At 48.3% G+C, this 12809-nt stretch overlaps 4 protein-coding genes across 5 annotated transcripts; 2 read left to right on the forward strand and 2 right to left on the reverse strand.

Annotated features, from left to right (window-relative positions):
* Positions 1–6: 6 nt before the first annotated feature.
* On the forward strand, positions 7–850 carry SPPG_03071 (uncharacterized protein; the record flags this gene model as incomplete). The annotated part of the gene is made up of 2 exons (XM_016751356.1): positions 7–18; positions 99–850. The coding sequence occupies 2 exons, from the start codon at positions 7–9 to the stop codon at positions 621–623; spliced, it is 537 nt and encodes a 178-aa protein (XP_016609296.1). The 3' UTR covers positions 624–850.
* A 774-nt stretch (positions 851–1624) lies between these two features.
* Positions 1625–8531, reverse strand: SPPG_03072 (uncharacterized protein). The gene is made up of 7 exons (XM_016751357.1): positions 7990–8531; positions 7624–7913; positions 7092–7563; positions 5981–7029; positions 5764–5917; positions 2384–5705; positions 1625–2302 (listed from the first exon to the last, which is right to left on the reverse strand). The coding sequence occupies exons 1-7, from the start codon at positions 8350–8352 to the stop codon at positions 1785–1787; spliced, it is 6168 nt and encodes a 2055-aa protein (XP_016609297.1). The 5' UTR covers positions 8353–8531; the 3' UTR covers positions 1625–1784.
* A 32-nt stretch (positions 8532–8563) lies between these two features.
* On the reverse strand, positions 8564–9993 carry SPPG_09081 (uncharacterized protein). The gene has a single exon (XM_016757236.1). It carries the CDS (start codon positions 9569–9571, stop codon positions 9071–9073), a length of 501 nt encoding a protein of 166 aa, XP_016609298.1. The 5' UTR covers positions 9572–9993; the 3' UTR covers positions 8564–9070.
* A 204-nt stretch (positions 9994–10197) lies between these two features.
* Positions 10198–12499, forward strand: SPPG_03073. 2 transcript variants are annotated; one of them, XM_016751358.1, is made up of 3 exons: positions 10198–10260; positions 10480–10660; positions 10729–12499. In XM_016751358.1, exons 2-3 carry the CDS (start codon positions 10509–10511, stop codon positions 12161–12163), a joined length of 1587 nt encoding a protein of 528 aa, XP_016609299.1. In that variant the 5' UTR covers positions 10198–10260; positions 10480–10508; the 3' UTR covers positions 12164–12499. The 2 variants fall into 2 exon arrangements, with proteins under 2 accessions (XP_016609299.1, XP_016609300.1); XM_016751359.1 differs by lacking the exon at positions 10198–10260 and having other exon boundaries at positions 10320–10660.
* Positions 12500–12809: the final 310 nt, after the last annotated feature.

The following is a 12809-nucleotide window of genomic DNA, read 5'->3' on the forward strand; positions in this document are numbered from 1 at the left end:
TGGCAAATGTGCCGGCCAGTCATAGCCAAGAACGTGACGAGTGTGGATTCGGTGATGCCCAGCCTAACGTCGTGCCGCTCGTGTTTTACGTGGTCAAGCGCCCGCCGCCCCCAGCAGACAACAAGCAGGCCGCCCCGGCAGCGGCACCCGCCGCCCCCGGCGCGAACGGCAAAGGCAATGGCAAGGGAACACAATTCATCACCGGTCCTTGCTCGAGCGATGCTGACTGTGCCTCTGACTGCTGTGGCTTTAACTCTGGCAAATGTGCCGGCCCAGTCATAGCCCAAGAACGTGACGGAGGTTGTGGATTCGGTGATGCCCAACCTAACGACCGTGCCGCTCGTGTTTTCCGTGGTCAAGCGCCCGCCGCCCCAGCAGCCAAAAAGCAGGCCGCCCCGGCAGCGGCACCCGCCGCCCCCGGCGCCAAAAACAAAGGCAATGGCCAGGGAACACAATTCATCACTGGTCCTTGTGCGAGCGATGCTGACTGCGCTTCTGGGTGCTGTGGATTCAGAACTGGAAAGTGTGCTGGAGCGATCGTTGCTCAGGAACGTGACGGTGGATGCGGATTCGGCGATGCCCAGCCTAATGATCGCGCTGCTCGTAAGCTTCGTGGTCAGTAAGGATGGTCACGTGGCTAACATTGGATATGGGAATGTAGTCTGATAGTGGTTGATGCAGCTAGCATAGCTCAAGTAGCCCTTGTAGGTAGGTCTTAGGTTGGGTTGGGAATATATAGGTGCGTGTACATAGTTCATGTTCACATTTCATAATGGAGAGATTTGTATTTTCACATTTGCTAGAAGCGCCCGCTAATTCTGCTGGTAACAAATAGACCAATTTATTAGAATGTCCATGTTCCTCTAAGAATTATTTCTCTCTTGACCTTCGGTTTCCTCATGGTTGAATTCCGATAAGTAGGAGATATCCATTCGATTGTCGTCACCGTTAGGAACGGTCAACCGTTCCCCAACGAATTACCTCGGAACATAAAAAAGAAACTCGGGATCTGGACACCCAAACGACACTTGTGCGTCACATCAGCTCTTTTGTCTTATGTGTGCAGGTTCAGCACCGGTGCTTTTAACACGAAACGGTTGGGGCTTCTATTATGCGATTGTTACCGTAATCAACCGAACCGCCGACCTTGTTTGCTACAAAGATCTCATGTACGCATCCACATCAATGATCCAATACTAACGCTAACACGGTTCACAATCCTGATAGGTTTTGCTGCGATCTTTGTGACATCGATTCGGACAGAGTGAGTGCTTCATGTTACAACCCAATGACTTGCGGTTGGCTGCAGAGTGAGACGTCCCTTGCTCTTACGTTTTCCCACCAGTGATTGAGATTGACTGCATATATTAAGGGCTCGGCAGTACAGCTGCTTTTACCGCATGCGAGCAAGCAAAGGAACACTGTGGCTCGCATTGTGAGGCAAGACGACGCAACAGGCATCAGACTGTTGCCCACTTATTAGCTTTAACCGAAAGAAGGTGTGCTAAGGTTGCTTGATATAATTGTCCGTCATTTCAGGATTTCCCTCTACAAAACATCGGCTGCGCAATCAATCCTCTGCCAATCACCCGTCCATCTCATGGTCTTTTTGAAAAAGTTGGATATCGTCTTGACGTGCATTATTATCACTCTACACCCATAGCAGATGCCGCTATATTTACCATGTAACGTTCTTATTTACACTATCCGCCTATCGTAATCAATTCCTTTTGCGCGCCGCACTCTACTAATATTGACAGTAAGTCAATAGGGCAACTCGGCTTTCAAATAATAGGAGCAATCTCCATCGCAATGGCTCTCCCAGCTCCAGCATCTACTCTATCCAAAATCTCTAAATACTTCCGCTTAACTCTTTCTTGACCCTCAGCCTCCAGCATGGCTTTTCCCAGTGCTGTGCTAATTATGGATGACCACCCAAGCAGCACCCTGGCTGCAATCATGTCCACAAGCCTCCCTTCTCTCTCTCCCTCTATATTAACATCATCTCGAATATCATCCAGGAACCGCTGCACATAGTCTAGACCTAGCAGGAGAGGTGGTGCCCATTGCCATCTGTTCGGCGATTCGGATTCTTGAACAGGATCGAGGGCGGAGATAATTTGAGTCGCTATTTGAACGGGGCTGAGGGTTGAGTGTGGAGCGGCAAGGCAAGTTCGCATGTGGCGAATGTACGCCTCTGGATTAAGGACAGTAAAGCGCGGATATGAACTCAACAGCTCGTTGCCCAATTCGCTATACATGCGTTGTATTGCTGGAGTCATACGAGCATCTGTTTCCGTCGCTGTAGAGAGATGTAAGCACGCAAGTTAAAGCTGTGGCGCGAGTTATAGACCATTCAAAAGAGAAGAAAAGACGCACGCACCTTGGACCATACTTTTGAGGTACCCTCCCCAGTTTTCCAAAAGCCCCTGCCATCTGTGATGCATTTTCTTGGTTGTATCCTTCCCATCTCGGCCCTCAATATCACCTCCATCCGCACCCACATCGCTGATAAAGCGAAATGTGACGCCAGCGACAATACTGAACGGAATGTCATGCTGCAGGACGAGCGGTGTTAAGTTGACGCTATGTAACCGCCCATTCAGAATGGCCTCAATTACGATCACTGCCGCCGGGGACAAATCATGTTCCACAACTTTGAAGACTTCTGCACTTGTTTTGCAGGCAAACAATATCGCCGCGCGATGCACATACAAGACCAACCGCGACATAATAGTCTTTGCTTCCTGTAGATCGATTCGCCCTCGCACATATTGCGTGTGTAGAAAACCACAGATTTCTGACGGCAGACGTGCAAAAGTAATGTCTGGATTCGCCATGACAATGTGCAGCAAGATGTCGGCGTCAGGTCCTTCCCATCCAGCTGCCTTTGCTCGTATAAATAAAGGCATGAGGAGGTTAGGTCCTCGACGAAGGTTTGACACATCCAGAAGACCCTTATGAGACTCCATCGTATGAGATTGCATAATAGCCTCAATTATCGTTGCGATTCCTTTCCACTCTCTCCTGTAGAACACTTGTGTTTCACGGTCATTTGAGCTAATGCGCTCTACAAATCTTGTGGCAAGACCCCGAAGATGGTCTCCACTAGACTCGTTGTCCCACAACGCTGGAAGACCACCCATTCCCAGACATGCTAGCTGAATGGAATCAAGAAACACGAATTGGCCCACCTCCCCTTCCCCTTGGAGCACTATCTCAAGAACGGCCTGCTTCGTTGCGATGGTAGGCATAGCGGTTACAAGTCTCAACACTCTCTCCACAGCATATGACGGATCCTCGGCATACATGTTGGCATACACAACGAGATGCTCTAGTATTTCCAATATTTGAGGCTTGATTTCGGACTGAGGTATGTCCAATGTTGGCTGAAATAATGCAAACTCCCGATCAAGTATCGTACGCCAGAAGAAGTCCTGCAGATTGTGATCTTTCAAAGGTCGGACAAGTTCTACTCGATTTGTTGCATCGCACCAATCCGAGATTCTCAAAAATAGATATTCTGATTCCAGGCAAAGCTGCTGGATTCTTGTTCGCGCCAACTTTCGTCGATGTCTGCTTTCACCGGCATCCGCCAGTACCTCAGCTAGCATATCAACAATAGCTATCAGCTCACGCCATGGCCCGGTCGGAGAGCTGTCCCTTGCGGCACACTCGCCAAGACCAGTCATCAACGTCTGCCATAGTCCTAACATTGAATCATCCAACATGATCCTTGTTGCGGCCGATCTCCATTCAGTCGCCAATGAATGGGCATTCTGCGGTGTTATCCACGAAGAATTAATCGTTTGATACGCTAAGTGTTTTACCAACCGTGCATTCTCCCGTCCAGGGTCTTTTTCATCGATCTCAATTTGGGAACACAAAGGCCGAAGAGCAATGTCAAGATACCGTGATTGCTGGCCTTTCTCAATCTGAATAAAGGCAATATTTGAGAGTGTTGAGCTATGAACCCATCCTTTGCGGAGAATCCCACTGTCCATAAATTGAGCTCCGCACGGAATTGCCGCCAGCAAAGGTATTGCCGCTCCGGTGGCTCTATGCTTTGCATCTGCTGCGGCATCTGCCACGATGGTCCAAGCCATATTGTTTACTTGCGGATCCATGACCTCCCAACCACCAGTGCTAATAATCCGAATAGCAACTTGTAACACTACCATCCGTACATCAATGTGTAGTGAATCTCTTTGCCATAAATTCATGAGCAGTGCTCTGCATTCCGAATTTCGAATGTACTCCGAAGCCAGTCGTACCAGCTCTTTTTGAACTGTCACTCGCTGCTGTTTCGAGGGCGGGTGGGGAAATAGTGGCACAATATAATCTGATACCTTTTCGATGGGTACAAAATTCAGGGACTGTTTGGCAGCATGAACTGACGTGCGAGCCAGATCAGAGGACAGGTACCCCGGCGCCAACAGTAGCTGAATACCGCAGGCCGGCTCTACCATCCGTGGAAGGAACATTAAAATCGCTTCAGCGACGCGAGAGGGAAGACGGGGGGTGGCAAGAAGATCTGCAAGATGCGATAGATTCGTAACAGGAAGCTGCGCGTACTTCTCTGCAGAATCAATGCGTTGGCTAATGGGCAGAGAGGAATCCTTTGTAATAGAAAGATATCTCTGAGCAAGAAGTCGACACTGACGCGGGAAAAGACGAGAAGGAAATGCCGGATTGAGTGGGACCGGAGCAGTCGCACCTGTTGAGTTCCGCATCTGATTAAAGACACCCGAAAAATGTTCCCGTCCTGTCAGATACGCCTCTTTGAGCAAATCTTGACGGAAGTCACATAGGTGCGTTTGAACCTGTTCCAAAGCAATTGCCGATGGGGAGATTGCCACGAGCGCGACGACTAATGCGTCTGTTCGCTTAAAGTCCACTTTTCCTTCCAACGATTGACATTCATTGAAAAGGGCGTTGACTTCCTCCACGGCGTAAGTAGATTCGAGGCGCAGAGTACGGAAGGTATTATACCATGGCAGCATAACGCGATTTTTTCGTATCCAGGGTTGATCAAAGAGGGAAGACAGAGTCATGATGAGTTCACGGGGATCTCTCCAGTGGGGCGTGTCCTCCTTGTTTCTGGTAATCCAAGTAGCAGACCAATCGAGCACTGTTTCCCCTCCACCCACTAAAACACGAGGAGCAGACTGCAGTTCTTCCAAAAGCGAATCCGCGTATGACAGGAGTGTACGAGATAGTACCCAACGAACCCCAAGCGCCTTGGCAGCGTCCAAACAAACCTGTCTAAACAAAAGACTTCTCTCGCAATTCGCGGCGTCGTTCACCTTAAACCTATCTCTATATAACCCAATCACAGCTGTGACGAACTCTTCTTCTTTTCCATACCGTATGGAGGCGAGGCCCCACCTATACCTCTGCTTTCCTGTTCCTAAATCCTCGCCAACGGTCCTGCTCAAGCGTACCGCTTTTCGCCGTAAAAATTCGCAATTTTCACTTCGTTCGGAGAGAGCGCCACAATAATATTTGGGCTCGACAAGGGGAATATTGAACTGATGGATCGCCTGGCCCTCACCAGCCGTGTGCAGTACGCGCCTCCAAGCGATTTCCACACCAAAGCAAAAAAGAGGGTGTAACGGAGTTGAAATGAATCTTGCAATAGCTTCATTGGCAATGTTAGATATGAATCCCGCGAGCGGCCAGACGATTGTTACCGCTGAGAAGTTCTGTAGACGACTAGAAGTGAGCTAAATGCTCTCCAAACTGCTTTGTTGGTTTAATTACCTGTGCATCCAACTTCAAATATAGCGCAGCCAGTTCCTTGGCCTCATCCTCCATAGCATCATCAAGACATTGTTTTGGCACTGTTCCACTCCATCCCTCCCAATTCAGATGCGGTACCAACATGAGCAGGTTTGGATGAATCTCGTTGGTCATTCTGTTCGAAAGATTTATCAGTAATGTAACAAGTTGCCACTCTACAGCTCAGCCGAATACCGACCTTGGCACCATAAACTTCAGCGCCTCAATCCACGCCCTTACGCTTCGCCGCTTACGGGCGGCATTCAACAAGACCTTGTACACGTTCAGCCGATCTTCGAATACCGCTTTTTTCGCCGCTTTCTGAAACTCCTCGCGAACATCCCAGCGTTCAACATCGAGATACTGACCAATCATTTGACGATCAGCGTCCGTTGCATCTTCATGATTATACATTCTCCAGGCGACTTCATGCCGCAGCTCCGGTGTCGGTGCCAGCACATCCAATGCGGCAAGGATGATTCCGGGCTCGCTTTTGAACATTGAAAGGTTGATTTTGTCTCGGATAAGAAAGAACAATTCTTCCCTCTGTCTATTCGTCAAGAAAACTCGCTTTTCTTTCGTAAGAGATGGCTGTGCAAAACGAAACGAAATCTCCCACTTCGAAGGGGTTGCGATCTTTCCTTGGGCTATATTCGTCCAATATTCCATTGCTCTTATATTAATATTGGGTGGGTAATATTTTAGTAGAGCATTGAAGGCAGTTTGGTTTGAGAACGGCGGCACAGATGAGAAGGGTGAGTCTACGTCGTCGTTGGGAAAGTCAAAGATGCTTGGCGAAGTTGGCGCAAGAAGGCGAACGACCAAAGATCCAATACACGCTACCCACGGCTGAACACCGGTACCTGATGGCCAGAAGATGCTCTGAACTAGGCTAAACAGTTCTTCTGCCAACGGAGGATAGGCATCTAAAGCATTGATGTCGATAAGCAGAAAAATGCTTTTATAGAGGAGCTTGTGGAACCCATAGTCGTTGGTGCATAGCAATGGTAAAACTGCCATAGCTCGTTTGACAATAGCTGTTAGAAGAGTTGAGTACATCTGGTGAAACATATCAGTAGCTGACACTCTGTCGCGACGGGTGGAGGTCGTAATGAGGCGATTGCCGAGAATATTGAGCCCCCCGACTGCGAAACGGAAAATGTTATGCACTTCTTTCTTCGATGAAGCGGGAATGGATTTTGATTGAGACTCTGGAAGGAAGTTGATCGCTGCGCGGATCAGCCGCATCTACGGGATAGAATTGTAACTAATGGGTGAAACTCACTCCTAATGACAATTGGTAAACCTACCAGCACAGGTGCGCGACAGATGAAGAGTTGTTCTGCTGGTAGAAGTCCGGCTTTCAGCAGAGCTCCATTGCCCACGCTCATCAAACTTTCCACCAAGTCGCCAACTAGCCCTGTCTGATCGGGTTGATTCCTCCAAAACTTTTGAACCTGCTTGCTACTCGTGAGTAGTTTGAAGGTATCCTGAAGAATGTATCTACTTTGTTCTCCACTGCCCTCTACGGCCCACGACGTGTTTTGCAGGATCTTCATTATCCGAGGTGGGTCCGCAAGAAGTAGCGGAACGAAAAGTCTTTTCAAGATGTAAGCCAACATGGGAAAGCGCGAAGTTGGGTCATGGACGCCACCAAAGAATAGAGGCGGGTATTCTTCTTGCAAGCGAAGGAGGGTATCAGACAGAGGCCCGTTCAAAGTAAATACCGGGTCATGTTGATGCTGCACCTGATGTCTACCCTTTACACTAGCAAAGGCTGACCTAGAAAAGCTGAGTCGTAAGAAACTCCAAAAATGTAACACCATAAAATTCAGCACGTACTGATATGACATCCAAACTTTGGCCCGATCCCATTCGTTTGACGCTTTTAAATCACGCTCCAACCGCACACAAACTGGAACAATTGGCTCCTTTATTTCGAAAGCGGGGTTCTCGCCAAGCAGCTTGTTGACTAGATCAGGACGGGAGGATTTCCTAAGGGCTTCAATTAGAGGCTTCTGTACTGCGGGAACACATTTCGCATAAACTGCAGTCAGCTGCGTATCTGATGCTTTGCGAGCACAGTATGTGATGACTCGAGGTTTTCCGATTGTCGAAGGATCAACGAGGTTCTGTGAAGGTTACGTAGCATATGTTACTCCAATTTCAATCAGACGCAAAGGCAGACATCCTATCCGCGTCACAAACCTCGAGTAACAGATCCATCTGATTCCCTGCAATTGTGGCCATAGCCAGAGCTGCTTCGCGCTGAAAATACTTGGCGGCCGCGTCTGTCTGAGGGACAATCAAATTTCTATATACCATGTTGGGTACGGGGATGCCGCCGTCAGCCTCTAGGTCACTGTTGGCTTCTGTCGGTTGAACTATCGGAATGGAATAAACCACGGGCTTTGTAGTCAGCAACAGCTTAATTAGTGTAGACAGAGCATCGTCGTCTCTGTAGACATGGGCAAGCCTTGCGGTAAGTTGCCCGCGTGCTGAGTAAGAACGGGACTCAAGCAGAGCCATAAAGTCGTTCTCAGATTGGGGGAGGGGAGGATGAAAGGTCATCGTTCTGGAATGATGGCAACTTTGTAAACTGGAAAAGCTCTCCGCTCGCCTGCAGAATCGATGAACGACAAAATAAAGGTGGATAGTTAGTTCTCTTGGGGATAACTCTCCAGTATGTGACTCCGCCGTAGTCACCACCTCTCGTAAGCGGGGTATGGCGCAGTCAGGACAAATGCCATCAGGACTGGGTCTGGGACTGGTCGCCCAAAGTGCAAAATGCTGCATCGCCAATCACAATGTAATACATTTGAGAAGGATCACATTCTCGGTTGGGACCATCACATGCTATGAACATCTTGGAGAGCAGGAACCGAGACCCGACTTTGAATTGAGGCATTTGTTAAAAGTGGTCTGCGTTCCATGAGACCATCTTGACCATCCTGGTATGGCTGCCTATCATAGATCATATGATAACTGACATTGGCTTAGTGGTAAATGGAGAGAACGAAGAAGGAACCAGACGATCGACATTCTCGAATCCGGCGAGTTTTTCGAGTGTTTGTTTTGGGGTTTTAAATGTTTCTAATGGGGTTTGTTCTGGGGCGTGGGTGTTGGGGATTATGAAGGTGACAAAGTGATATTCGTGGGATTGTGTATCAGTGTCATTATCGATTTGTGATTGAGCCATTTGGTCAGATGTCCTTAATCCCGACCTCCCTACTCTCCATTACCTCGCAGCACCTTATCAAACGCTCATTAAGATGCAGTATCATTCACGCTAACTATCGATAACGTTCGCAGTTCGCAAACTGCCGGGGATGTCTTCGGGCGAAACTTTCGTCGTCGTTAAGTCGCTCTCTATGTGCTCCACTCCACCTTGTACCACGTTCCATCTACTTCCATATAGTATGTCGCAGAATGTTCGATGTTGCGGAATATATGGACGCGTTGGACCAGTTGACGGACGAGATGGGAGACGCATTGAAGGCGGAATGGCTCTCATCGACTCCTCGGGATGCTGGGCAGAGAAATTATCGGGACCATGCTCGTAGAAAAGATGCCATTCATTTTTATCGTTTCCGCAGAGCAGGTAACTTGTTGCTATCTTTGACCCGTGGCCGGTCTCGAAGCAGGAAGGAATCATGCGAACCTTGATTCGGTAGCATCCCCGCGGGTAGATATTGTCCCCCGATGTATTGTTTATTTCATGGGGAACAACCGCGACATGTGCTGGAATGAAACAGTGTTGTAACATAGGGTTGGTTAACCCAAGCTTCATTCTGTTGAGAGATATTTGCAGTTGCTCGATGATATGATCCCTATGCTCCTTCAGCGCGTGGGATGTTATGCAGTAACTGAGCTCGGCCGAGGACCTCTTGCGGAATAATACCGTTTACCACCGGTGCTGTACATTATCGACATGGTCCCGTCGTCCTCGTAGTTCACATCCACTACTTCTAATACAGTAGAAAGTGGCGTATGTCGTCTCTCTTTTTTCCGTTGAACACCTCCGCGCACATGGTTCCCTTCAGAAAGCTACCCCACAGTTAAACATGCTGCGCAACAAGACACATACTATGGTAAAACAAGTATTGTTAAGCGATAGCCCTTAAGGATTATCAGATAATCAGCCATGGCCTTCCATGGGATGTCTTCTACAATCACCAAAGAGATTAACCGAGTGAGATCCTTGAATTGACGCACCAATCCGTACGGCGTGAGTTGCCACTTGAGGCGGGTGGCTCAAAACCCCACATTGCTGACTCATCGTTCAAACAACCAAACTCTTGCGTAATATACCCAAATATGGTAATGCAGATTTCACACGTTTTGCAAAAAAAAATTGAGCCGACCCAAAGGGAATAAAAATCGGAAGCCTTTAAAGTCCCCCCCCCCCCCCCTTTCCAGAGTTTTAGACGAGCACGTTGAGCGTTGGGATAGAGTGATTGGACCGACCAGCTTCCAGAGGTATGGCTATCGATTCTGTTTATGTGAGCAAGTGGTACAGATGGGAGTAATGAGATGGGCGGAGTTTGAAAGCGCGGGGACATGATGGGGATTATGGAATGATGACTCTGGGCGGAACTTGTTCTGAAAAAAAAAAAGGAACATTACCATGTTCTGTATAAAATGCGGAACATTCTTATAGATCACTGATCCGTATTTCTTCTCTTCACTCGTTTTCAGCATCCAACTGCACTCGCTCAACTACCAATATGTCCACGACGCGCGCGGCGACGTTCGCACATCTTGATGAAGCCCGTCTGGGATGGTTTCACATCCGGTCTATTCTTGTCGCGGGGGCAGGGTTTTTTGGTGATGCGTACGATATCTTCGTGATTGGGTTGGCGCTACCAATGATCTATCGGTACGTTTTTCTAGTTTTGGTTGTAGTAATCGTTCTAACTTTAAGATGCTAACTTTTGAATGTTTCAGCGTGTACTATCCACCTGCGGATGGAAACAAACTTAAAGGTTCCAGCTTTGGGGCGGACCACCCACACATTGATGCTCTTCTCAAGGCATCTACAAACTGGGGAAACCTCGTTGGACAGCTTAGCTTTGGTTACCTCGGTGACAAACTTGGCCGTAAAAAGGTTTACGGTGTGGAAATCATCATCATGATGGTCGCGATTCTCGGATCCACTCTCGCTTGTTCCACCGTTCGTGGCATGGGCGTGCTAACCATGCTCGGATTGTGGCGGTTCGTTTTGGGGATCGGTATTGGTGGAGATTATCCCATGTCGGCCACCATCACATCTGAATTCGCTCAAGTTCGGTACCGAGGCATGATGATCGCTGCCGTGTTCGCCATGCAAGGAATCGGTATTCTTGTCGGGGGATTGGTGACGCTGATTGCTTTGGCGGCCTTCCAGAACTTGATCCGGGAGGACCCACTGTACCTTGACTATGTGTGGCGTATCATGCTTGGATTCGGTATCGTTCCGTGTGTCGCCACAGTTTATTTCCGTCTCACCATGCCAGAAACACCTCGGTTCAGTGCGCACGTCAAGGGTGATCACGAAGCCGCGCAGCGGGACATTCAAAAGCTGACCCACCCAGAAGCCCAAACCGGCAAGGGCGACGACATTACGGTCAACCAACCTCTCCAACCTGTAGAACCTGTCCCCACGGAGCGTAAAGTTAATTTCCAGCAATACTTTAGCCAACCGAAAAACGCAAAACTGCTTTTCGCAACTGCGTACTGCTGGTTTGCCCTTGATATTGCTTGGTACGGTCTTTCCCTCAACCTCCCCGTCGTCCTCGAGCTCATCGACTACTCTGGTCATGGAGGCGACCAGTACGATTCCTTCTGGGCCAAAGCAGTAGGAAACATTATTGTGGCTTGTATGGGTACTGTTCCTGGGTACTGGGTTACAGTGGCCTTGATTGAAAAATTGGGCCGCAAGCCGATCCAATATGTGGGCTTTAGTGTCATTACCATCATCCTAGCCATTCTTGCTGGTGCTTGGGACCAGATTTTGAAAAAGGGAGATGACGGACACTACACAAGTTCCTCAAAAGCCATTTTCTTGACCCTGTATACCATCGCCCAATTCTTTTTCAACTTTGGGCCGAACGAGACGACCTTTATCTACCCCGCCGAAATCTTTCCAACCCGCTTCCGTTCCCGAGCTCACGGACTCTCCTCTGCAGCCGGTAAATGCGGTGCCATCGTCGGCATCCAAGCCGTCGGACCCTTCTTTTTTGATCATCCCAAGATTGTCTTGGCGGTGTTTGCGGCAGTCATGGCTTCCGGATTCTTTACAACATTTTTGTTGCCTGAACCCAAGGGAAAGACTTTGGAAGAGTTGACGGATACGCATGATGATAGTGTACCTGAGGACGAGGTGATGAAAATAGAGGTGTAGATTGATGGGTAGGGTTGCTCAGTAGAGCGTGTGGTATTTACCTGCGGATAGTTACCGTTGCCACCAAGTATAACTCTTACATATTTAGATTCTTGTGTAGAAAGGATCTTCAAAACCCCATTTTGTTGAAACGCTAATACATGTGCCTTATTACATTTTGAGTAAAATGCACTTTCAGTCGTTTCAGCAGAGTCTTTTCGGTCATGCTTTCATTATCGATGAATGGGTTGGAATCGTTTACAGTTCACTTGCACAATACACAAAAACCTCAAAAGTGGCGAGATGAAAAAAGCACTTATTAGCCACTGATTATCCATGCACTTGGCTTGCCCTGCCCATTGTGAAACTGGCTAGGAAAACGGTGATGTTGGCCATCGCTTGGTGTAGAGGGGTTGCCGCATGGAAATTTTTACAAGGTTTGAGTGTTCAATGTTCAAAAAGTGTCTGCCCCTGTAATCTGCAAAGACAACAATCCTGTAGTTCCGTTCTTGTATGAATGGGCAAATGGTATTAGAAAGGGGTAATAGGTGTTGGAAAGTATCTGCAAGTCAAATCTATGTATTTTCACTCTTGTGTGGATGGGTAATAGGTGTTGGCAAGGCAATCTACTGTATATATCTGCAAGGCATCTATGTGTGTATGGGTA

The sequence above is a fragment of the Spizellomyces punctatus genome (assembly GCF_000182565.1).
Source record: "Spizellomyces punctatus DAOM BR117 chromosome Unknown supercont1.5, whole genome shotgun sequence".
Taxonomy (NCBI): Eukaryota; Fungi; Chytridiomycota; class Chytridiomycetes; order Spizellomycetales; family Spizellomycetaceae; genus Spizellomyces; species Spizellomyces punctatus.